Source organism: Sturnus vulgaris, chromosome 26 (assembly GCF_052056855.1).
Source record: "Sturnus vulgaris isolate bStuVul1 chromosome 26, bStuVul1.hap1, whole genome shotgun sequence".
Taxonomy (NCBI): domain Eukaryota; kingdom Metazoa; phylum Chordata; class Aves; order Passeriformes; family Sturnidae; genus Sturnus; species Sturnus vulgaris.
In genome coordinates this window covers 1,955,336-1,975,908 of record NC_142268.1, presented here as the reverse complement: position 1 = coordinate 1,975,908, position 20,573 = coordinate 1,955,336, and the positions used below count along the sequence as shown (strand labels likewise).

The 20,573-nt window shown below is 61.0% G+C and overlaps 2 protein-coding genes across 3 annotated transcripts; one reads left to right on the top strand and one right to left on the bottom strand.

Moving 5' to 3' along the window:
- Positions 1-3,415: 3,415 nt before the first annotated feature.
- USHBP1 (USH1 protein network component harmonin binding protein 1) lies at positions 3,416-12,189 on the bottom strand. Its single transcript, XM_088178978.1, has 15 exons — positions 11,544-12,189; positions 11,181-11,374; positions 10,552-10,855; positions 10,271-10,480; positions 9,801-10,163; positions 9,527-9,621; positions 9,019-9,159; positions 8,673-8,752; positions 8,099-8,297; positions 7,770-8,007; positions 7,148-7,262; positions 6,942-7,012; positions 6,739-6,830; positions 6,011-6,133; positions 3,416-4,714 (listed from the first exon to the last, which is right to left on the bottom strand). Exons 1-15 carry the CDS (start codon positions 11,727-11,729, stop codon positions 4,552-4,554), a joined length of 2,574 nt encoding a protein of 857 aa, XP_088035104.1. The 5' UTR covers positions 11,730-12,189; the 3' UTR covers positions 3,416-4,551.
- Positions 12,190-14,578: 2,389 nt separating this feature from the next.
- On the top strand, positions 14,579-20,048 carry BABAM1 (BRISC and BRCA1 A complex member 1). Of its 2 annotated transcripts, XM_088179079.1 has the most exons (8): positions 14,590-14,868; positions 15,713-15,771; positions 15,884-16,004; positions 16,518-16,596; positions 16,913-16,937; positions 17,622-17,751; positions 18,337-18,423; positions 19,587-20,048. In XM_088179079.1, the coding sequence occupies exons 1-8, from the start codon at positions 14,614-14,616 to the stop codon at positions 19,785-19,787; spliced, it is 957 nt and encodes a 318-aa protein (XP_088035205.1). In that variant the 5' UTR covers positions 14,590-14,613; the 3' UTR covers positions 19,788-20,048. The 2 variants fall into 2 exon arrangements, with proteins under 2 accessions (XP_088035204.1, XP_088035205.1); XM_088179078.1 differs by lacking the exons at positions 17,622-17,751; positions 18,337-18,423; positions 19,587-20,048 and adding an exon at positions 17,158-17,615 and having other exon boundaries at positions 14,579-14,868.
- The last annotated feature ends 525 nt before the right edge of the window (positions 20,049-20,573 follow it).

The following is a 20,573-nucleotide window of genomic DNA, read 5'->3' as shown; positions in this document are numbered from 1 at the left end:
GTTTTACCGAGGAACCGCTGGGGGCGGGGTGAGGAGGGGAGCGGGGAGGAAGGGGGGGGGGGGGGGGGGGAGATGAAAAGCGCCGCTTTTTGCGGTAGTTTTTCTTTTTTAGGTTTTTTTTTGGGGTCGCCCCCTCAGGGATTTGCCGCTCTCCTCCTCCTCCTCCTCCTCCCGGTTCACGGCCCCGCGGAAAGTTTGCGGCGGCGGGGCCGGGGCGAGGCGCATCCCCCCGCGGGCACCGGCCGCATGCGGGGCCGCTCCCGCCCCCGGTGGCTCCTGCGCTCCGCGGCACCGGCTGCAAGGAGGAGGAGGAGGAGGAGGAGAAGAGGAGGAGGAGGAGGAGGAGGAGGAGGAGGAAGGAGGCGGCGCTGCCCCGGTTCGCCCTCGCCGCTCTCCGGGCCCCGCCGCCGCTCGCAGCCCGGTGCCGGTGCGGCTGCGGGTGCGGCGGGACCGGCTCCGCCGAGCCCCGGGGCTCTCCCCGCCTCCCGTGAAAGAGCAAAGTTCAGCCGCTGCCGCGGTGGCCGCCCTGGATGCTCCTCCCCGGCCTCCTCCCCTTCCGCTCCCGGGTCCTGCCCCGGTCCCGGCCCCGGCCCCGCACCGGGGCCGCCCCCGCCGCCCCCCGAGCGTGTCGGGAGCGGCCGGAGGGGCCGGGGGAGAGGGGGACGGGGGGAGAGGGGATGGAGAATGGGGGAAAGGGGACGGGGAATGGGGATGGGGATGAGGATGGGGGGAGAGGGCAGAGGGGAATGGGGGGAGAAAGGGATGGGGGAAAGGGGATAGGGAATGTGGGGAGAGGGGATGAGGAACGGGGGAAAAGGGGATGGGGGACAGGGGAAAGGGAATGAGGATGGGGAACGGGGATGGGGAGCGAGGGGAGAGGGGAATTGGGGGAGAAAGGATGGGGAACGGGAGAAAGGGGATGGGGAATGGGGATGGGGACGAGTATGGGGAGCGAGGGGAATGGGGGGAGAAAGGATTGGGAACGGGAAAACGGGGATTGGGAACGGGGATGGGGGGAATGGGGAAAAGGGGTGGGGAATGGGGGGAGAGGAGATGGGGAACGGGGGAAAAGGGGATGGGGGACATGGGAATGGGGATGGGAGACAGGGGAAAGGGGATGGGGAATGGGAGACGGGGGAGAGGGGATAGGGAATGGGGATGGGGATGGGGAATGGGAGAAGAGGGGATGGGGAATGGGGAGCGGGAATGGGGGAGAGGGGATGGGGACTTTGGGCACCAGGGGTGGTGGCCGTGCCCTCCCCCCCCGGACCCCGCGGAGGTTTGGGCACCCTCGGGGCTCGGCTGGCACCGGGAAGTGGGGAAAGAGCGGGGAGCTGGCACTGGGAGCGCTGGGAAACCGGGATCAGACTGGGAGCAGACTGGGATCAAACTGGGAGCCTGGAATCAGACGGGGAAACCGGGATCAGACTGGGAAACCGGGATCAAACTGGGAGCCTGGCACTGGAACAGGAGCCCCACGTGGCACTGGGATCCCAGCACGGAACTGGGATTCCGGGATCACACTGGGAACCTGGCACTGGATCCCAGCATCAAACTGGGAGCCCTGCATTGTACCAGGAAAAATTCCCATAAAGCCCCATGGCCCCAAAAAGTCCCATGGCTCCACAAAGTCCTCACAGCCCCATAAAAACCCCATGGCCCCATAAAGTCCCTGTGACCCGGAAAAGTTATTGTGACCCCAAAAGGTCCCATGGCCCTAAAAAGTCTCACAGCCCCATAAAGACCCCATGGCCCCATAAAGTCCCTCAGTCCCATAAAGTCTCATGGCCCCAAGAAGTCCTACGACCCCAAAAATCCCCGTGACCCCAAAAGGTCCTTTGGCCCCATAGAGTCCCATGGCCTCAAAAAGTTCTGTGGTCTAAAACGCCCCCATGACCCCATCAAGTCCCTGCAGCCCCAAAAAGCCCCCATGGCCCCGTAAAATCCTGCGACCCCAAAAAGGCTCACAGCCCTAGAAGGCCCCCATGGCCCCAAAAAGTCCTACAACCCCAAAAAGTCCTGCGATCCCAAAAAGCTCTGTGGCCCCATAAAGTCCCTCATTCCTATAAGGTCCCATAACTTCAAGAAGTCCTACAACCCCATAAAGACCCTGTGGCCCCAAAAAGTCCTTTGGCCCCATAAAGTCCCCAAAAAATCTCACAGCCCTATAAAGCCCCCATGGCCCCAAAAAGTCCTACAGCACCATAAAGCCCTCATGGCCCCATAAAGCCTCTGTGACCCCAAAAAGTCTCACAGCTCTGTAAAGCCGCCATGACCCCCAAAAGTCCTACAGCCCCATAAAGCCTCTGCGGCCCCCAAAATCCTGCGACCCCAAAAAGCCACCATGACCTCAAAAAGTCCTGCAACCCCATAAAGTTTCACAGCCCCATAAAGCCCCCATGGCCCCATAAAGCCTTTGCGACCCCAAAAACTCCTGCAACCCCCCAAAATTTAACAGCTCTATAAAATCCCCCACGGCCTCAAAAATCCTGCGACCCCCCCCAAAAAAATCCCGTGACCCCCAAAAAAGTCCTACAGCCCCATAAAACCCCCGCGGCCCCAAAATCCCCTGCGGCCCCATAAAACCCGGCTGCAATGCGGTCGATCCAGTCGGACCCGTCGCTCGCAGGTGGGTGCTGGGATTCCTGGGAATCATTAACCAGGGAATAATCGGGATAATCCCTGCGGGAAAAGGTGCCCGAACCCCCCCCGGGCACCCCGCCCTGCCCCGGGCACCGGGGGCAAAGTCCCCAAAGTCCTGCAAGGAGGGCACGGGGTGACCCCAAAAACCCCAAAGTGACCCCAAAACGCCAGGTTGGGTTTTTGGCTTTGGGGTTCCCGATCTGTTTGTGGGGTCGGGATGAAGGGAAAAGTAAAACTGAGCATAAATGAAATTAAACCCCAAATTTCTTGGATTTAGGGTCACTGAAAGTGTCCAATTCCTTAGGGAAATCCGTCTGGGAACGGGGCTGGGTTTGGGGGATCCCAATCCCAAAAGCCCCCCCGACCCCAAAGTGTCCCCAAGGATGAGTTGGGTTTTTGGCCTTGGAATTCCCAATCTTTTTATGGGGTCAGGATTAAGGGAAAAGCAAAACTGAGCATAAATGAAAAACTAAACCCCAAATTCTCTGGATTTAGGGTCACTGAAAATGCCCAGAACGATCCCAATTCCCCCAAAATCAAGGGATAATCCCAAGAAAATCCAGCTGGGAACGGGGCCAAGTTTGGGGGATCCCAATCCAGGCCCAGTGGGGTCACCCCATAATCCCCATAAAAGGATTTATGGTCCTTTCCCTGCCCCAAATTCCCTGGAATAAAAAACCCGAAAAAAACCCCAAAAAACACCCCAAAACCCAACAAAACCCCAAATCATAAATCCAGGAACAAAGGAGGAAATTGGATCCGGAAATTGGAATTTGGAAATCCGAAACTGGATTTGTTTTGACGTCATCGGTGAGCCAGCATCTGATTGGAGGAATTCCGATTCCCAAATTCCCGAAAATCCCCAAAAAATCCCCCAAATTCCCAAAAAATTCCCCCTAATTCCTCCTCCTTGCACCATTCCCCTGCTCCCACCCCACAAAAGAACCCCGAGTTTATTTTGGGGGGGTACAGCAGGACCCCCCCAGTTTTGTTTTTTTTTTTGTGGGGTCTCCAAGGATTTTTGTGGGGTTTTCCAGGGATTTTTGGGATTCTCCAGCAGTTTTTGGGGTTTCTCCAGCCGTTTTTTTGAGGTTTTCCCATAAAATTTCGGGTTTCTCCAGTGTTTTTGTGGGTTCTCCAGCCTTTTTGTGTTTTCCCGATGGATTTTCTGGTTTCTCCAGGGATTTTTTGGGGGTTCTCCAGCCTTTTTGGGGTTCTCCAGTGCTCTTTTTTCGGTTTCCCCGTGGATTTTTCCGGTTTCCCCATGGAATTTCGGGTTTCTCCATGGATTTTTGGGACTCCCCCGAGATTTTCGGTTTTCCTCATGGATTTTTGCGGGCTCTCCATGGATTTTCGGGTTTCTCCACCGGTTTTTTGTGGATTCTCCAGCAGTTTTTGCGGTTTCCCCCAGGATTTTCGGGTTTCTCCAGCCTTTTTGGGGGTTCTCCAGTGATTTTTGCCATTTCCCCATTGGTTTTCGGGTTTCTCCATGAATTTTTGGGGCTCCCCCGGGATTTTCGGGGTTCCTCATGGATTTTTGCGGGCTCTCCACGGATTTTCTGGTTTCTCCAGCGTTTATTTCCTGGCTCTCCAGCAGTTTATGTTGGCTCCCCATGGAATTTCGAATTTCTCCAGCGGTTTTCCCACGGAATTCCGGGATTCCCCCACGACTTTCGGGTTTCCTCATGGATTTTCGGGTTTCTCCATGGATTTTTGGGGCTCCCTCGGGATTTTCGGGTTTCCTCCAGCGGTTTTTTTTATTGTTGTTGTTTTCCCACGGAATTTCAGGACTCCACCGGCATTTTCGGGTTCACCATGGAATTTCGGATTTCTCCAGCGGTTTTCCCCCGGGATTTTCGGGCTCCCCCGGGATTTTCGGGGTTCCCCCCCGGGGATTTTTGGGGTTCTCTAGATGCAGGTCTCTCCGGGGCGCTGCAGTTGCCGCAGCCGGCGGGCCAGGGCTCGTTCCCTGCGGCCGTGCTGGCCCCACAGCGCCGCCGCCTTCGCCTGCAGCGCCCGCAGCCGCTCCGAGTGCCCGCGGCGAGCCCCGCGCAGAGCCAGGGCCAGAGAGCTGCGGGCACAGCGGATTTGGGGTTTTGGGGGTTTGGGATTTGGGGGTTTGGGATTTGGGTTTTGGGTTTTGGGGTTTAGGGAGTCGGGGAGACTGGAGGTTGAAGCTTGGGGTTTGGGGAATCAGGGGAATTTGGGATTTGAGATTTTGGGGGTTTAGGATTTGGGATTTGAGATTTTGGGTTTGGGGTTTTGGGGTTTGGGGTTTAGGGAGTCGAGGAGACTGGAGGTTGAAGCTTGGGGTTTGGGGAGTCAGGGGAATTTGGGATTTGAGGTTTTGGGGTTTTGGGGTTTGGGATTTGAGATTTTGGGTTTGGGGTTTAGGGAGTCGAGGAGACTGGAGGTTGCGGTTTCGGGAGTCAGGGGAATTTGGGGTTTGGGGTTTTGGGATTTGAGGTTTTGGGGTTTTGAGGTTTAGGGAGTCGGGGAGACTGGGGGTTGGGGAGTCAGGGGGATTTGGGGTTTTGGGGTTTGGGGAGTCAGGGAGAGACAGGGGATTTGGGGTTTTGGAAGTCGGGGATTTGGGATTTGGGGTTTGGGGAGTCGGGGGATTGGAGATGTAAGGATTGTGGGAGACAAGGGAGACGGGGGGATTTGGGATTTTGGGAGTCAGGCAGTCGGGGAGACGGGATTTGAGATTTAGGGATTCTGGGAGACAAGGGAGATAGGGGGATTTGGGGTTTAGGGAGTCGGGGATTTGGGGATTTAGGGGCTCAGGGAATTCGGGCTCGCTCCCTGCGGCCGTGCTGGCCCCGCAGCCGCTCCGAGTGCCCGCGGCGAGCCCCGCGCAGAGCCAGGGCCAGAGAGCTGCGGGCACAGCGGGTTTGGGGTTTTGGGGGTTTGGGATTTGGGGTTTTGGGGTTTGGGGTTTTGGGGGTTTGGGGTTTGAGGTTTAGGGAGTCGGAGAGACTGGAGGTTGAAGCTTGGGGTTTGGGGAGTCAGGGGAATTTGGGATTTGAGGTTTTGGGGTTTGGGGGTTTGGGGAGTCAGGGAGAGACAGGGGATTTGGGGTTTTGGAAGTCGGGGAAGGGGGGATTTGGGGTTTGGGGAGTCGGGGAATTGGAGATGTAGGGATTGTGGGAGACAAGGGAGACGGGGGGATTTGGGGTTTAGGGAGTCGGGGAGTCAGGGATTTGGGGACCCGGGGGATTCGGGGATTTTGGGATTTAGGGACTCAGGGAATCAGAGGAACCGGCGGAGACAGGGGGATGAGGCGAATCAGGGGACACGGGACACCCAGGGGACAGAGGGGACCCCAGGACACCCAGGTGACCCCACCCCAAGGCCCCGCGCCCACCTGTGCGCCTGCAGCAGCTCCCTGGTGACAATGGCGCTGCGCTCCTGCTGGGCACGGCTGGCGGCGCTGCTCCGCTCCAGCGCCAGCGCCAGCTCCTGAGCGCGCCCGCGCAGCTGCTCCGTCCTGGGGACACGCGTGTCACCTGTGCCACCTGTGTCACCTGTGTCACCTGTGTCATCCCCCATGTCACCTGTGTCACCTGTGTCACCTGTGTCACCCCCCATGTCACCTGTGTCACCTGTGTCACCTGTGTCACCTGTGTTACCTGTGTTACCTGTGTCACCTGTGTCATCCCCCATGTCACCTGTCACCTTTGTCACCTGTACCACCTATATGTTACCTCTGTCACCTGTGTCACCTGTGTCATCTGTGTTACCTGTGTCACCTGTGTCACCCCCCGTGTCACCTGTGTGTCACCTGTGTCACCTCTGTGTGCCACCCCACAGGCCACCCCCGTGTTCGTCCCGGCCCCACAGAATTCCCGGTCCCACAGCTGCTCCGTCCTGGGGACACACGTGTCACCTGTGCCACCCCCGTGTCACCCCCGTGCCCATCCCAGCATCATTCCCGATCCCACACAATTCCTGATCCCACAGAATTCCAGCCCCACACCATTCCCGACCCCACACAATTCCTGATCCCACACAATTCCAGCCCCACACCATTCCCGACCCCACACAATTCCTGATCCCACACAATTCCAGCCCCACACCATTCTCGTTCCTCACCGGGCCCGGATCCGCAGCAGCTCCTCCCTCGTTCTCTCGGGGTCCGGGGGGATCCCCGGAGCCATCGCTGCCCCTCGGCCGATCCGCGCTCCCTGCCGAGATTTTTGGGGTATCTTCCATTCCTCGGGATCCCCCAAAACCTGGGAATCTCCCCGCGGGATCCATCCCATCCCATTATCCCATCCCATCAATCCCATTCCCACCTCCTCGGAGCTGCTGCTCGAGCCGCTGCCGGAGCTGCTGGAGGTTCCGTCCCATTCCCATTCCCGTTCCCATTCCCGTTCCCATTCCCGTTCCCGTTGTTCCCGTTGTTCCCGTTGCTCCTGTTCCCGTTCCGGCTGTTGCCGTTCCCGTTGTTCCCGTTGTCCCCGTTGTCCCCGTTGTTCCCGTCGTTCCCGTCGCCGTTCCCGGAGCAGCAGGCGCAGCGCCGCTTCCCGGGGTCCGTGCGCGGCCAGGAGCAGCTCCAGGGCCCGGTTCTGCCTCTGGGCCAAGCGGAGCCGGGCCCGGAGCTCCGCCAGAGACTCCTGGGCATGGAGGGGAAACTGAGGCACGGCCGGGGGAGCCGGGGAGGGACCCAGGGAGGGATCGAGGGAGGGATCGATGGAGAAATCCAGGCAGGGATCCAGGGAAGGATTCAAGGACCCAGAGAAGGATCCATGAAGGGATCCAAGGAAGGATCCAGGGAAGGATTCAGGGAAGGATCTATGGAGAAATCCATATAAGGGACCCAGGGAGGGATTCAGGGATCGAGGGAGGGATCCAGGGATCCAGGGAGGGATTCAAGAACCCTGGAAGGGACCCAGGGAAGGATCCATGAAGGGATCCAGGGAAGGATTCCATGGAGAAATCCATGGAGAGATCCATGAAGGGATTCAGGGACCCTGGAAGGGATCCAGGGAAGGATCCATGGAGGGATCCAGGGAAGGATTCAGGGAAGGATCCAGGGATGCAGGGATGGATCCAGGGAAGGATCTATGGAAAAATCCAGGAGGGGATCAAGGGAAGGACCCAGGCAGGGACCCCAGCCCCACCTTGAGCCCCGCCAGCTCCTGCAGCAGCTCCTCCTTCTGCGGCCGCCTCCAGCCGGGCAGCAGCGCCCGCGCTTCCCTCAGCGCCTGCTCCGCCCTCGCTCGGGGGTCCCGGTCCCAGGGGGGCTCGGGGGGCTCGAGGGGTTCGGGGGTGTCCAGCAGGGACCCCTCCACCGCCGCCTGCTCGGCTCGGAGCCGCCGGATGAGCTCCCGCAGCGCTGCCTCCTCCATGCCCCGGTACCTGAGGGGTGGCCACGGGCCCGGTGGGCACGGGGGTACCGGTACGGAAGGGGGGGGGGGTTCAGCACCGGGACCCCCGCTGGCCCCGGTACCTGTGAGCCCCCGGGCTGTCCGCGGGGTCCTCGCCGGGTTCTGGTTCCGCTGGCCCCGGGGGCTCCGTTGGGGCTGGGTCAGGTCCCGGTGTCCGGTCCAGGCTCGGTTCCGTTGAGTCAGGTCCCGGTGCCCGGTCCGGGCTCGGTTCCGTTGAGTCAGGTCCCGGTGTCCGGTCCGGGCTCGGTTCTGCCGCGGTTCCTGGGCACGGTGCCGCTGTCCAGGGGTGCCCGAGGGGGGTGTGGGGGGTATTGGGGTGCCCCAAAATCCTCCCAGTACCTCCCAGTACCTTCCAGCATCCCTTGTGCATCCCCCAGTGTCCTCACACGTCCCTTCGGAATCATCCCAGTATCTCCCCAGTATTCCCAGTATCCCCCCAATATCGTCCCCAGCAGTCCCAGTATACCCCCAGCACCATCCCTGGTAATTCCCAGTATCCTCCTGAGTATCCTCCCAGTATCCCCCCACATGACCCCTCAGTATCCCCCGGTATCCTCCCAGTATCCCCCCAGCACATCCCAGTATTCCCTCAGTATTCCCCCAGTTTCCCCCCCGTGCCCCCCCGCTGTCACTCACCCCCACTGGTGCCACCCTCCGGTGTCACCTTTGCCCGCACCAGGTCCAGGAGAGCAGCGTAGGCGCCCCAGCAGCGCTCACTGGGGGACGAGGGGCTCAGGGGGACTGTCCCCAACCCTGTCCCCATCCCATCCCATCCCATCCCATCCCATCCCATCCCATCCCATCCCATCCCATCCCATCCCATCCCATCCCATCCCTGTCCCCATTCCCATCCCTGTGCCCTGTCCCCATCCCGAAGGTCTCATGGGAATTGTCCCCATCTCTGTCCCCTGTCCCTTGTCTCCACTCTGACCCCTGTCCCCTGTGCCCTGTCCCCTGTCCCCATCCCTGTCCCTGTCCCCACCTGCAGCTCAGTGCCAGCCTCATTCCGCTGCAGCGGGACTCTCTCAGCCCCAGCTCCATGCTCAGCCGCTCCGCCTCGCCCTTGCACTCGCCCAGCGCGGCCACCAACTCCCGGTTCGCGTCCTGGAGCCTCGCCACGACCCTGCGGCCCCCCCGGCCCCGCCGTCACCGGCGCCGTGCCTCAGTTTCCCCGCGGCGGGGGGCTCGGGGGGGACTCACACACCCCTCCCCTGGGGGGCTGGGGGGATCCGAGGGGGACTCACCCCTTCCTGGGGGGCTCGGGGAATCGGGGGGGAGTCACCCCTGCCCTGGGGGGATCCGGGGAGACTCACTCACCCCTCCCCGGGGGGACTCACTCCTCTCCTGGGGGGACTCAGGGACTCACTCCTCTCCTGGGGGGACTCACCCCTCCCCGGGGGGACTGGGGGGACTCACCCCTTCCCTCGAGGGGCTCGGGGGACCTGGGGGGGACTCACTCACCCCTTCCCCGGGGGGATTCACGGACTCACCCCCGCAGCTCCTGCAGCCGCTCCTCCTGCTCCGGGCTGGGCCCCTCCGAGGGCTGGGGGGACAGCGGGGCCTGGGGGGACAGCGGGGCCTGGGGCTGGGGGGACAGTGGGGCTGCAGGTCAGGGGGTGCGGCCCGAGGTGTTCAGAGCCTGGGGGTTTTATCCCGTGGGGCTCCATCCCGTGGGGCCGAGCATCGTTGGGTGACATCCCGCGGAGGGGACACCAGAGCCCCGTGCCAGGGCAGGACCCACCCGTGTCCCGACCCCGCACTCACCCACTGCCCCCGGGGGCTGCTGGACCCGGGGGTGTCATCGGTCCTGGGAGTGTCACCAATCCCGGGGATGTCACCAATGCCGGAGGTGTCGCCAATCCCGGGGGTGTCACCGAGGCCTGGGGTGGCACCGAGCCCGGGGGTGGCACCAGTCCCAGGGGTGTCACCAACCCCGAGGTTGCCACCGGTCCCCGGGGTGTCACCAATCCCGGCGGTGTCATCGGTCCCGGGGGTGTGGCCTGTCCTGGGGCTGTCACCGAGCCCGGGGATGTCACTGGTCCCGGGGGTGTCACCGGTCCCGGGGGTGTCACCGCCAGACCCCCCCGGCTCCTCCAGCCTGGCCAGAGCCTCCCGCAGGTCCCGCACCTTAAACCGGACACCGGGCTCAGACTCGGGGCCGCTCCGGCGACACCCCCAGGGTGGCACCGGGTGACACCCCCAGGGTGGCACCCTCTGTCCCGCCCCGCACCCACCTTGCCCTGCAGGCGCTCCCGCTCGCCCCGCAGCGCCCGCAGCGCGGCCGTGGCCTGGCCCAGCTCCTCCTCTCGTTGCCCCAGGGTCGCCCGCAGGCTCGCGTTCCTCGCCGCGGCCGCCGCCACCTCCTCCGGTAGCCCCTGGGCCACCTCCAGCTCGGGCCAGCAGCGGCGAGCCCAGCGCGGTGTCCGGCTCAGCTCCTCCAGGCTCTGGCAATGCCACTCTGGTCACTCCGTGCCCACCGTGCCCCCGTGGGCACCGCGCCCGTGGCGTGGCTCACCTTGACCGCTCGGTGCCAGCCCGGGGCGAGCAGTGGCCACGCCGGTGGCCGCCGGTGACGAGAGAAGACGGCGCGTTCCAGGGAGCTCACGGCGTGCTGGAGGCGCTCGAACAGATCCGGGCTGAGCGCTGGGGACGGCGACAGCGACACGATCAGGGGTGGCACAGCGCGGAAAGGTGGCGCAGGTGTGGTGGCACAGGTGTGGCACGGAACGCAGCGCTCACCGTCCGGCCCGGGGCTGGCAGCGGGGACAGTGGGGACAGTGGGGACAGTGGTGGTGGCGGCCCAGCCGTCCTCATCCTCCCTGCGGGGGCACAGAGAGCGGTGGCGCGGTCACGGTGTCACCTCGGTCTCGGTGTCCCCATGATCCTGCTGTCGTCGCGCTCCCGTTGTCCCCGCTGTCCCGGTGTCCCCTCGCTCCCCGTGTCCCTTCAGTCCCGGTGTCCCCTCGGTCTCGGTGTCCCCGTTGTCCCGCTATCCCCTCTCTCCCGGTGTCCCCTCAATGTCCCCTCGCTCCCGCTGTCCCCGTGTCCCCTTGGTCCCGGTGTCCCCGCTGTCCTGGCGTCCCCTGGCTCCCGGTGTCCTCTCAGTGTCCCCTCGCTCCCGCTGTCCCCGCGCGGTCCCTGTACCTGTCAGGTCGCTGCTGTCGCCGCTGCTGTCGCGGGGCCACCCCTGCCAGCAGCGCGATGTCCTCGGTGTCACCGGCCACGTCCTCCTCTTCCTCATCCTCATCCTCTTCCTCATCCTCATCATCCTCCTCCTCCTCACGCGGGGACCGGGGCGGGGTGGCCGGGTCAGAGCTGGTGGCACCCACCGGGGAGTCCTGGCACAGGGACGAGCTTTGGCCACCAACGCGGCCCGCTGGGCCACTGCCCCATCCCGGAGCGGGAATTCCGTGTGGGGTCAGTCCCGTGTGGGGTCAGCCCAGTTTGGGGTCAGTCCCGTGTGGGGTCAGTCCCGTGTGGGGTCAGCCCCGGGCTGTGCCCTCTCACCTCCTCCATGCCGGATCGTCCTGCCCGTGGCTCCCAGGGCTCCCAGCACGTCCCAGTTCCAAACTGGGGCTCCCAACAAGTCCTGGTTCCACACCGAGGGTCCCAGTAGGTCCCGGTTCCACCTCGGGGTTCCCGTTCTATCCCCGTTTCCCCCATTATCCCGTTCTGTCCCAGTTCCATTCCCATGTTCCCATTTCATCCCAGTAGGTCCCAGTTCCCCACCCACCGAGGGTGTCACTCTATCCCGGCCTTCCCGTTCTGTCCCGGTTCTGTCCCGGTTCCCCCAGACCGTCCTGGTTCTCTCCCGGTTCCCCCCAGCCTGTCCCAGCTCTATCCCGGTTCTCTCCAGCCTGTCCCAGTTCTATCCCGGTTCTATCCCGGTTCTGTCCCGATTCTGTCCCAGTTCTATCCCGGTTCTCTCCCGGTTCTGTCCCGGTTCTCTCCCGGTTCTCTCGCAGTTCTGTCCGAGTCCTATCCCTGTTCTGTCCTGGTTCTGTCCCGACCTGTCCCAGTTCTCTCCTGGTCCTGTCCCGGTTCTGTCCAGATTCTGTCCTGACCTGTCCCAACTTGTCTCGGTTCTCTCCCGGTCCTGTCCCGGTCCTGTCCCGGTTCTCCCCCAGCCCAAACTCGGCCCCTCCCGGCGGTTCCGGCTGCTCCTCCGGCCTCTCCCGCTCCGGTTCCTGCCGGGATTTCCTTTTCCTTTGCCCGCGGAGCTGCCCCGGCCGGGGGGGGACAGAGGGGCCCTTTTGGGGTGCTCCGCCCCCCCCCAAATCCCCCCAAAACTCCTCCCCAAAATTCCCCTCAAAATTCTCCCCCAAATCCCCCCAGAAGCCGCCCCCCAAAACTCCCCAAAAAGCCCCAGAACCCCCCAAAAACCACCCCAAAATCCCCCCCAAAACCACCTCAAAAAACCCTCCAAAAACCACTCCAAAAAACCCCCAAATTCCCCCCAAAACGACCCCAAAACCTCCCCCAAAAACCACCCCAGAACCCCCCAAAAACCACCTCAAAAAGCCCCAAAACCGACCGCAAAAACCATCCCAGAACCGCCCCAAAATCCCCCCAAAACCACCCCAAAAAAACCCCCAAACACTTCTGAGGTGCGCAGGAGAATTTAGGGGCGCACATGGATATTTATAGATATAAAATATATTTTTGTAAAATATATTTATATAAAATATATTTTATATGTGTACTTAAATATATTATGTAATATATAATATATTATAATGCATAGTAATATATTTTATCCTGCTTTATTCTATTTTATTCTTGTTTTTTTACAATTATTAAAATGAATGCTATATGCATAATTTTCGAAAATATTCTCTTTCATTCTATTAACAAAATTAATCCTATTAACAAAATTAATGCTATTAACAAAATTTAGAACTACTAGTGTGATAAACACATAATTTTAAATAGTAACGTGATAAATATATAATTTTTTTGGACTATACCTGGCGATGTAAAAAGGTTTTTTTCATGTAAATAACTCGGAGAATGGTAAAAAAAAAAAAAGATAATCAGGAAATTTTTCACATTCTTAGATTTTCCTATCTGGATGAAAATCGCGGTGACGAGCACCAGAACTCCAGGGAAGGAATTTATTTATCTCCGTTATCAGGGAAAAGAAGGAACCGCAAGGAGATATAATAAAATAAAATAAAACAAAATAAAAGAAGAAGAAATTATTTTCAGGTTGGGAGGGATGATTTTGAATAATGAAGATATGATAGATAACACGACAAGGTAATGAATAGATAAGGTAATATGAATACGCAACATATAAATAAAAATAAAAATAAAAATAAAAATAAAAATAAAAATAAAAATAAAAATAAAAATAAAAAAAAATATAAATATGCATTTAAAGAAGCGGAGGGTTTCGAGGAGCATTTGTGGGGCGGGGGGCGGAGTTCGGGGGCTTGGCCGGGGGTCCTGAAGGACAACAACTCCCAGCAGCCTCCGCGTGACGTCACTTCCGGCGGCGCGGCGCGGGCTGAGCTCGGGGGTCTCGGGGGATTTTGTGGCGTTTTGGGGGGTCAGGGGGTGAACAAAAAAGGGGGAACGTGAGGAAGGGGCTGCGTGAGGGGATGGGGGCTGGGGGCGGCGTTGGGGGCTCGGGGGTGCCCCCCGTGATGGGTGCCGGGTACACGAGTGACTACAACTCCCAGCATCCTCCACGTGACGTCACTTCCGGCGGATCGGAGCTGACCGTGCGCGGAGTCTCGGGTGGCTTTTGTGGGGTTGGGGGGTGAATACAAAATGGGGAAACGTGGGGAAGGGGCTTGGTGAAGGGATGGGGGCTGGGGGCGGCGTTGGGGGCTCGGGGGTGCCCCCCGTGATGGGCGCCGGGTACCTGTGGGACTACAACTCCCAGCAGCCTCTGCGTGACGTCACTTCCGGCGGGACGGGGCGGGGCCGGAGCGGCGGCGAGCGGTGAGCGCGGGGGGCTCGGGGGGTTTTGGGGGCGAACACGAATGTGGGGGGCGTGGGGAAGGGAGGGTGTGAAGAGATGGGGGCGTGGGAAAGGGGGAAATGGGGCGGGGGGGGGCAGGGAATGGGGGTGAGGGGTCAGGGGGGGGTCCGAGCAGTGGGGGACCCCCCCAGAGCCCCTGTCCCCTGTTCCCCATTTTCCGTGGAGCCCCTTCCCACGCACCGGGACCCCCCTGAACCCCCCGATTTTGGGGTCACAGCCACTTCGGGATGCCCTGAATCCCGTTCCGGGATCCCCTTTGAGCCCCCCGGTTTTGGGGTCCTCGGGACCCCCTGCTTTTGGGGTCCCAGCCCTTCAGCACCTCCTGACCCTCTGATTTTTGGGGTCCCTGCATCGCCTGACCCCGGTTTTGGGCTGCCAGCACTCCAGAACTCCCTGATTTGGGGATCCCAGCACCCCTTGATCCCCAGATTTGCTGTCCCTGACTCCCGTTTTTGGGGTCCCAGGACCCCCTGACCCCCCGTTTTCGTTACCCCAGCCACACCTCCACTCCCATTTTTGGTCTCCCATCCCCCCCCCCATCCCCCATTTTTTTGGGGTTCCACCCCCCCCCCCCCCCCCGCGCTCCCCATGGACACCCCAGAGCCGGGCAGCGCCGCCGAGGATGAGGAGGAGAAAGTTCCAGAAGTTCGGCCCCGAACTCGCTCCAACCCCGAGGGCGCCGAGGACCGGGGCCAGCCCGGGGTGGGCAAGCGCAGCGAGGGCGAGGGCGAGGCGGCGAGCGCCGGGCACAGCCCCCAGGCCAGCCCCGGGCACGGCCCCGCCTGGCACGGCCCCGCAGAGGTGCAGGTGAAAACACCCCGGGTCAACTGCCCCGAGAAAGTGGTGAGGCACTGGGAGAGACTGGGAGGGACTGGGAGGGGAAATGAGGGAGACTGGGAGGGACTGGAGGGGTGGGAGGGGGACTGGGAGGGGATTGGAAGGGGAGTGGAGGGGGTGGGAGGGGGATTGAGAGGGAATGGGGGGCACTGGGAGAGACTGGGAGGGCAATGGGGGGGATTGGGAGGGATGGGAGGGGAAATGAGGGAGATTGGAAGGGACTGGGAGAGACTGGGAGGGACTGGGGGGGGTTTGGGAGCACTGGGAGGGGAGTGGAGGGAGTGGGAGGGGGAATAGGGGGCACTGGGAGGAACTGGGAGGGGAGTGGAGGGGTTGGGAGAGGGATTGAGAGGGACTGGGAGGGACTGGGGGGGATTGGAGGAGACCGGGAGACACTGGGAGGAGATGGGGAGACAGTGGGAGGGACTGGGAGGGGGATTGGGGGAGATTGGGCAGCACTGGGATGTACTGGGGGAAATGGGAGGGAGTGGGAGGGGAATGGGAGGCGATTGCGGAGGGATTGGAGTGGACTGGAGGGGACTGGGATGGACTGGGGGGAGCGGGAGGAGATTGGGGGGCACTGGGACGGACTGGGAAGGGGAATGGGGGGAATTGGGGGGAACTGGGAGGGACTTGCTGGGATTGGGAGGCACCGGGAGGGGGGTGCGAGGGAAATGGGGAGCACTGGGAGGGGAATGGGAGGGACTGGGAGGATACTGGAGAATTCTCAGGGAGCTCACTGGGCATACTGGGAGGTCACTGGGGCATACTGGGAGCTCACTGGGGCATACTGGGAGCTCACTGGGCATACTGGGCAGAGCCCGGGCTCTGAGCTGTGCCCTCTCCCCAGATCATCTGCCTGGACCTGGCCGAGGAGATGGCACTGCCCAAACTGGAGTCCTTCAACGGGTCAGTGCTGGGGACAGGGACAGGGGACAGGGATAAGGGACAGTGCCAGCTGTGGTTTTTGGGGTGCCAGCTGTGGATTTTGGGGTGCCAGCTGTGGATTTTGGGGTGCCAGGTGCCGCAGCAATGCCCTCACCGTGTCACAGAAGATGATCGAGATGTTCGTCAGGACCAAACACAAAATCGACAAAAGCCACGAGTTCGCCCTGGTGGTGGTGAACAACGACGCCACCTGGGTATGGGGACACGGGGGGACACGGGGGGCACAGGGACAGGGACATGGGGACAGGCATGGGCACCTGGAGGGGTTTGGGGGTGCCAGGGGGATGTTGAGGGTTCCAGAAGGTTCTGGAGGTGCCAGGGGGTTTTTAGGGTGCCAGGAGGGGATGGGGACAGGGAGGGGGACAGGAATGGGCATGGGGGCACAGGGGGGACACGGGGACAGGGATGGGGACAGGGGGACAGGAGGGGCACAGGGACAGGGGCATGGGGACAGGAGTGGGCACGGGGTGGGGCATGAGGGGACAGGGGTGGGGACAGGGGACAGGGACGGGAGTGGGCACGGGGGGCACAGGGTGGGCACAGGGGACACGGGGACAGGGCAGGGGACAGGGATGGGCACAGGAGGTGGGGACAGCGACAGGGATGGGCTTGGGGCTGGTGCCAGCTCAGTGCCAGCTCAGTGCCATCGCTGTCCCCATCTTCTGTGCCCCTTTGTCCCCACCCCTGTGCCCCCCCCGTGCCCGCAGCTCTCGGGGTTCACCTCAGACCCACGCGAGGTTTGCAGCTGCCTCTACGACCTGGACACCGTCGTGTGCCAGTCCTTCAGTATCCTGCCGGGCCACCAGGGCCACCGGGGTGGCATTGGGATGTCGTGGGTGCCACCAGGGTCACTTGGGTGTCCTGGGTGGCATTGGGATGTCGTGGGTGACATTGGGTTGTCCTGGGTGGCACTGATGTGTCTTGGGTGGCATTGAGGTGTCCCTTGAGTGGCATCAGGATGTCCTGGGTGCCACTGGAGTGCTACCAGGGTCCCTTGGGTGCCAGCTGTCCCCGGGGGGTGACACGGGTGTCCCTCGGGGGTGACAGGGGTGTCCCCGGGGGGTGACACAGGTGCCAGGTGCCAGCCTTGACCCCAGCTCAGATCTGGACGGGCTCTTCAACCTCATGTGAGCACCGGGGGGGGGGGGGGGGGATGGGAGGGGTTGGAGGTGCCAGGAGAGGGTGGCACCCTGACCCCTCTGTCCCCTGAGCCTGGGTGCCACCCTGTCCCTGACCCCATGGGTACCACCCTGTCCCTGTGACCCTGTCCCCATGGGTGTCACCCTGTCCCAATGACTGTCACCCTGTCCCCATGGGTGTCACCCTGTCCTGTCCCCGGTGTCCCAGCCAGCAGAAGATCGAGCTCCCTGTCACTGACAATGTCCAGACCATTGTCCCTGTCCCCATTGGTGTCACCCTGTCCCTGTCTGTGTCCCTGTCCCCATGGGTGCCACCCTGTCCCTATCTGTGTCCCTGTCCCCATGGGTGTCACCCTGTCCCCATGGGTGTCACCCTGACCCTGATGTCACCCTGTCCCAGCCAGCAGAAGATCGAGCTCCCTGTCACTGACAATGTCCAGACCATTATCCCTGTCCCCATGGGTGCCACCCTGTCCCCATGGGTGTCACCCTGTCCCTGTCTGTGTCCCTGTCCCCATGGGTGTCACCCTGTCCCAATGACTGTCACCCTGTCCCCATGGGTGTCACCCTGTCCCTGTCTGTGTCCCTGTCCCAATGGGTGTCACCCTGTCCCTGTGGGTGTCACCCTGTCCCCGTGGGTGTCACCCTGACCCTGATGTCACCCTGTCCCAGCCAGCAGAAGATCGAGCTCCCTGTCACTGACAATGTCCAGACCATCCCGCCCCCGTTCGTGGTCAGAACCATCCTGGTGTTCGGGCGCCCGCGCTGCCAGCCCCAGTTCTGTGGGGGCGAGCACGTCAAGGTCAGGGCAGCCCCAGAACCCCAAAATTTCCACCCTAAATCCCAGAATTTCCACCCTAAATCCCAAAATTTCCACCCAAAACCCCAGAATTTCCACCCCAAATCCCAAGATTTAAAGCCAAAATCCCTGAATTTCCACACCAAACCCCAGAATTTCCACCCCAAATCCCCACATTTCTACTCCAAACCCCAGAATTTACACCCAAAACCCCAGAATTTCCACCCAAAATCCCAAAATTTAAAGCCAAAATCCCCACATTTCTACCCAAAATCCCAACATTTCCACCCAAAACCCCAGAATCTCCACCCAAAATCCCCACATTTACACAAAAAACCCCAACATTTCCACCCCAAATCCCAAAATTCCCACCCAAAATCCCCCCAATCCCCACTTTTGCTCCCCATTTCCTTCTTTTTCCCCCCAAATCCCTGAAATCACCCTTTTCCCCAAATCCCCCCAAATTTCCCATTTTGCCCCCTAAATTCCCCCTTTTCCCCCCCAAATTCCCCTTTTTCCTCCCCCAAATCCTCTTTTTTCCCCCCAATCCCCCCCAAATTTCCCAAATTCCCCTTTTTTTTCCCCCAGAAGTTGCTGCAGTGCCCCTATTTCTTCTTTGACGTCGTTTACATCCACAACGGGCAGGACGAGAAGGAGGACGAGGGCAGCTGGAAGGTGAGGGGGGCACAATTCCCCCAAAATCCACCCCAAATCCACCCCAAATCCACCCAAATTTACCCAAAAATCCCCCCCCAAATTCACCCCAAAATCTCCCTGAATTTACCCCAAAATCCATCCAAATTTCCCTCAAAATCTCCCCAAATTTACCCCCAAATATCCTCAAATTTACCACCAAATCCCCCTGAATTTACCCAAAAATCTCCCCAAATTTACCCCCAAATCCCCCACATTTATCCCCAAAATCCACCCAAATTTATCCCCAAATCCACCCGAATTTACCCCAAATTCCCCATTTCTACCCCAAATCCCAAAATCCCCTTTTGGGGCAGATGGGGGAACCAAAGGAGGGAATTTGGGGGAAATTTGGGGGGGAAATGGGCAAAGGAGGAGATTTGGGGGGAATTTTTGGGGCAGAATGGGGGGGGGGAAATTTGGGGGAATGGAGGGAAATGTGGGGAGAAAAGGAGGGGATTTGAGGGCAGAATGGGGGGCAAAAAAAGGGATTTGGGGGGAATTTTGGGGCAAAATGGGGGGGAACAAAAAGAAGGAACCTGTCACAATTTGGGGTAGAAAAAGAAATTTGGGAACAGCGACTTCTCAAACCCCCTTCAACCACGCTGTCCCTCTGTCCGTCCCCCTTGTCCCTTTGTCCCTCCGTCCACCCCCCCCATGTCCCTCTGTCCACCCCGTGTCCCCATGTCCCTCTGTCCGTCCCTCTGTCCATTCCCCCCATGTCCATCTGTCCATCCCGTGTCCCTCTGTCCCTCTGTCCATCCCCCATGTCCATCCCCTCGTGTCCGTCTGTCCATCCCCCCCTGTCCCTCTGTCCGTCCCCTTGTCCCTCTTTCCGTCCCCCTGTCCCTCTGTCCGTCCCCCTCATGTCCCCATGTCCCTCTGTCCATCCCCCATGTCCATCTGTCCATCCCGTGTCCCTCTGTCCCTCTGTTCATCCCCTCATGTTCCTCCATGTCCCTCTGTCCATCCCCCCCCCCGTCCCCGTGTCCCTCTGTCCATCCCCCATGTCCCTCTGTCCGTCTCCCTCATGTCCCCCCGTCCCTCTGTCCGTCCCCCCTGTCCCTCTGTCCATCCCCCCTGTCCCTCTGTCCATCCCCCCCTGTCCCCGTGTCCCTCTGTCTGTCCCCCCCTGTCCCCCCCAGGACATGTTCAGCTTTTTTGGCAGCCTGGACACCAAAGGCACCAATTACAAGTACGAGGTGCCGCTGGCCGGGCCTGCACTGGAGCTGCACAACTGCATGGCCAAGCTGCTGGCGCATCCCCTGCAGCGGCCGTGCCAGAGCCACGCGGCCTACGGGCTGCTGGAGGGCGGGGACAGCCCCGACAGCGAGGCCACCGTGTGAGGGGACACCGCGGGGACACCCCGGGGGGGTGGCACTGGGGGCTGGCGGGGTGGGCGAGGAGGATTTTGGTGATTTGGGGTGGGTTTGTTCGGGGATTTGGGGTCATTTCTTGTGGTTCTGGGGCACCCCTCCCTGTTCTGTGTCACCTTTCCTGGTCCTGTGTCACCTCCAGGTGACAGGGATGGACATTTTGGGGATCTCGGGGTGGCTGGGGACATCGGGTGGCAGTGGTGGCGTGAGAAAAGAGAAGAATTTTCCTGATTTTTGGTGTTTTTCTGGTGGTGTTTTGAGTCACTGCTTACGGTTCCGTGTCACCTCTGCTGGCCCTGTGTCACCTGGGGGCGCAGCTGATGGCACTGGGAGCACTGGGCAGTGCCAGTATGGGGACACTGGGTGGCACTGGTGGCACTGGGCGGCGCCAATTTGGGGACACTGGGTGGCACTGGTGGCACAGGGCAGTGGCAGTCTGGGGACACTGGGTGGCACTGGTGGCACTGGGCAGTGCCAGTCTGGGGACACTGGGTGGCACTGGGCAGTGCCAGTTTGGGGACACTGGGTGGCACTGGGCGGCGCTGCGTGTCTTGGCTCCGCCCTCCTGCGTCTGACGTCACCCGACGCGATGGGCGTGGCTTCCTCCTATTGGCTCGCGTTCAGCCAATCAGCGGCGGCGCGGGGCGTTTGAACGGGCGGGATGAGCGGAGCGTGAGCGGGGGGGGAACGGGCGGGGGTATCGCGATAGGGACACCGGGACACCGGGATACCGGGATAGGGACACCGGGACACCGG

Excerpts from the sequence above, each read along its gene's own strand:
- USHBP1 (XM_088178978.1), bottom strand. The coding sequence starts at position 11,729 with ATGGGAATGGAACTGGGACAGAACGGGATAATGGGGGAAACGGGGATA. Across the intron at positions 9,160-9,526 it reads CGGCTGCAGGAGCTGCGGGG|GGTCGTGGCGAGGCTCCAGG; the intron begins GTGAGTCCGTGA and ends GGGGGGCCGCAG. Across the intron at positions 4,715-6,010 it reads GAGCTGCTGCAGGCGCACAG|CTCTCTGGCCCTGGCTCTGC; the intron begins GTGGGCGCGGGG and ends CTGTGCCCGCAG.
- BABAM1 (XM_088179078.1), top strand. The coding sequence starts at position 14,614 with ATGGACACCCCAGAGCCGGGCAGCGCCGCCGAGGATGAGGAGGAGAAA. Across the intron at positions 16,005-16,517 it reads TGAACAACGACGCCACCTGG|CTCTCGGGGTTCACCTCAGA; the intron begins GTATGGGGACAC and ends CCGTGCCCGCAG. Across the intron at positions 16,938-17,157 it reads GACGGGCTCTTCAACCTCAT|CCAGCAGAAGATCGAGCTCC; the intron begins GTGAGCACCGGG and ends CCGGTGTCCCAG.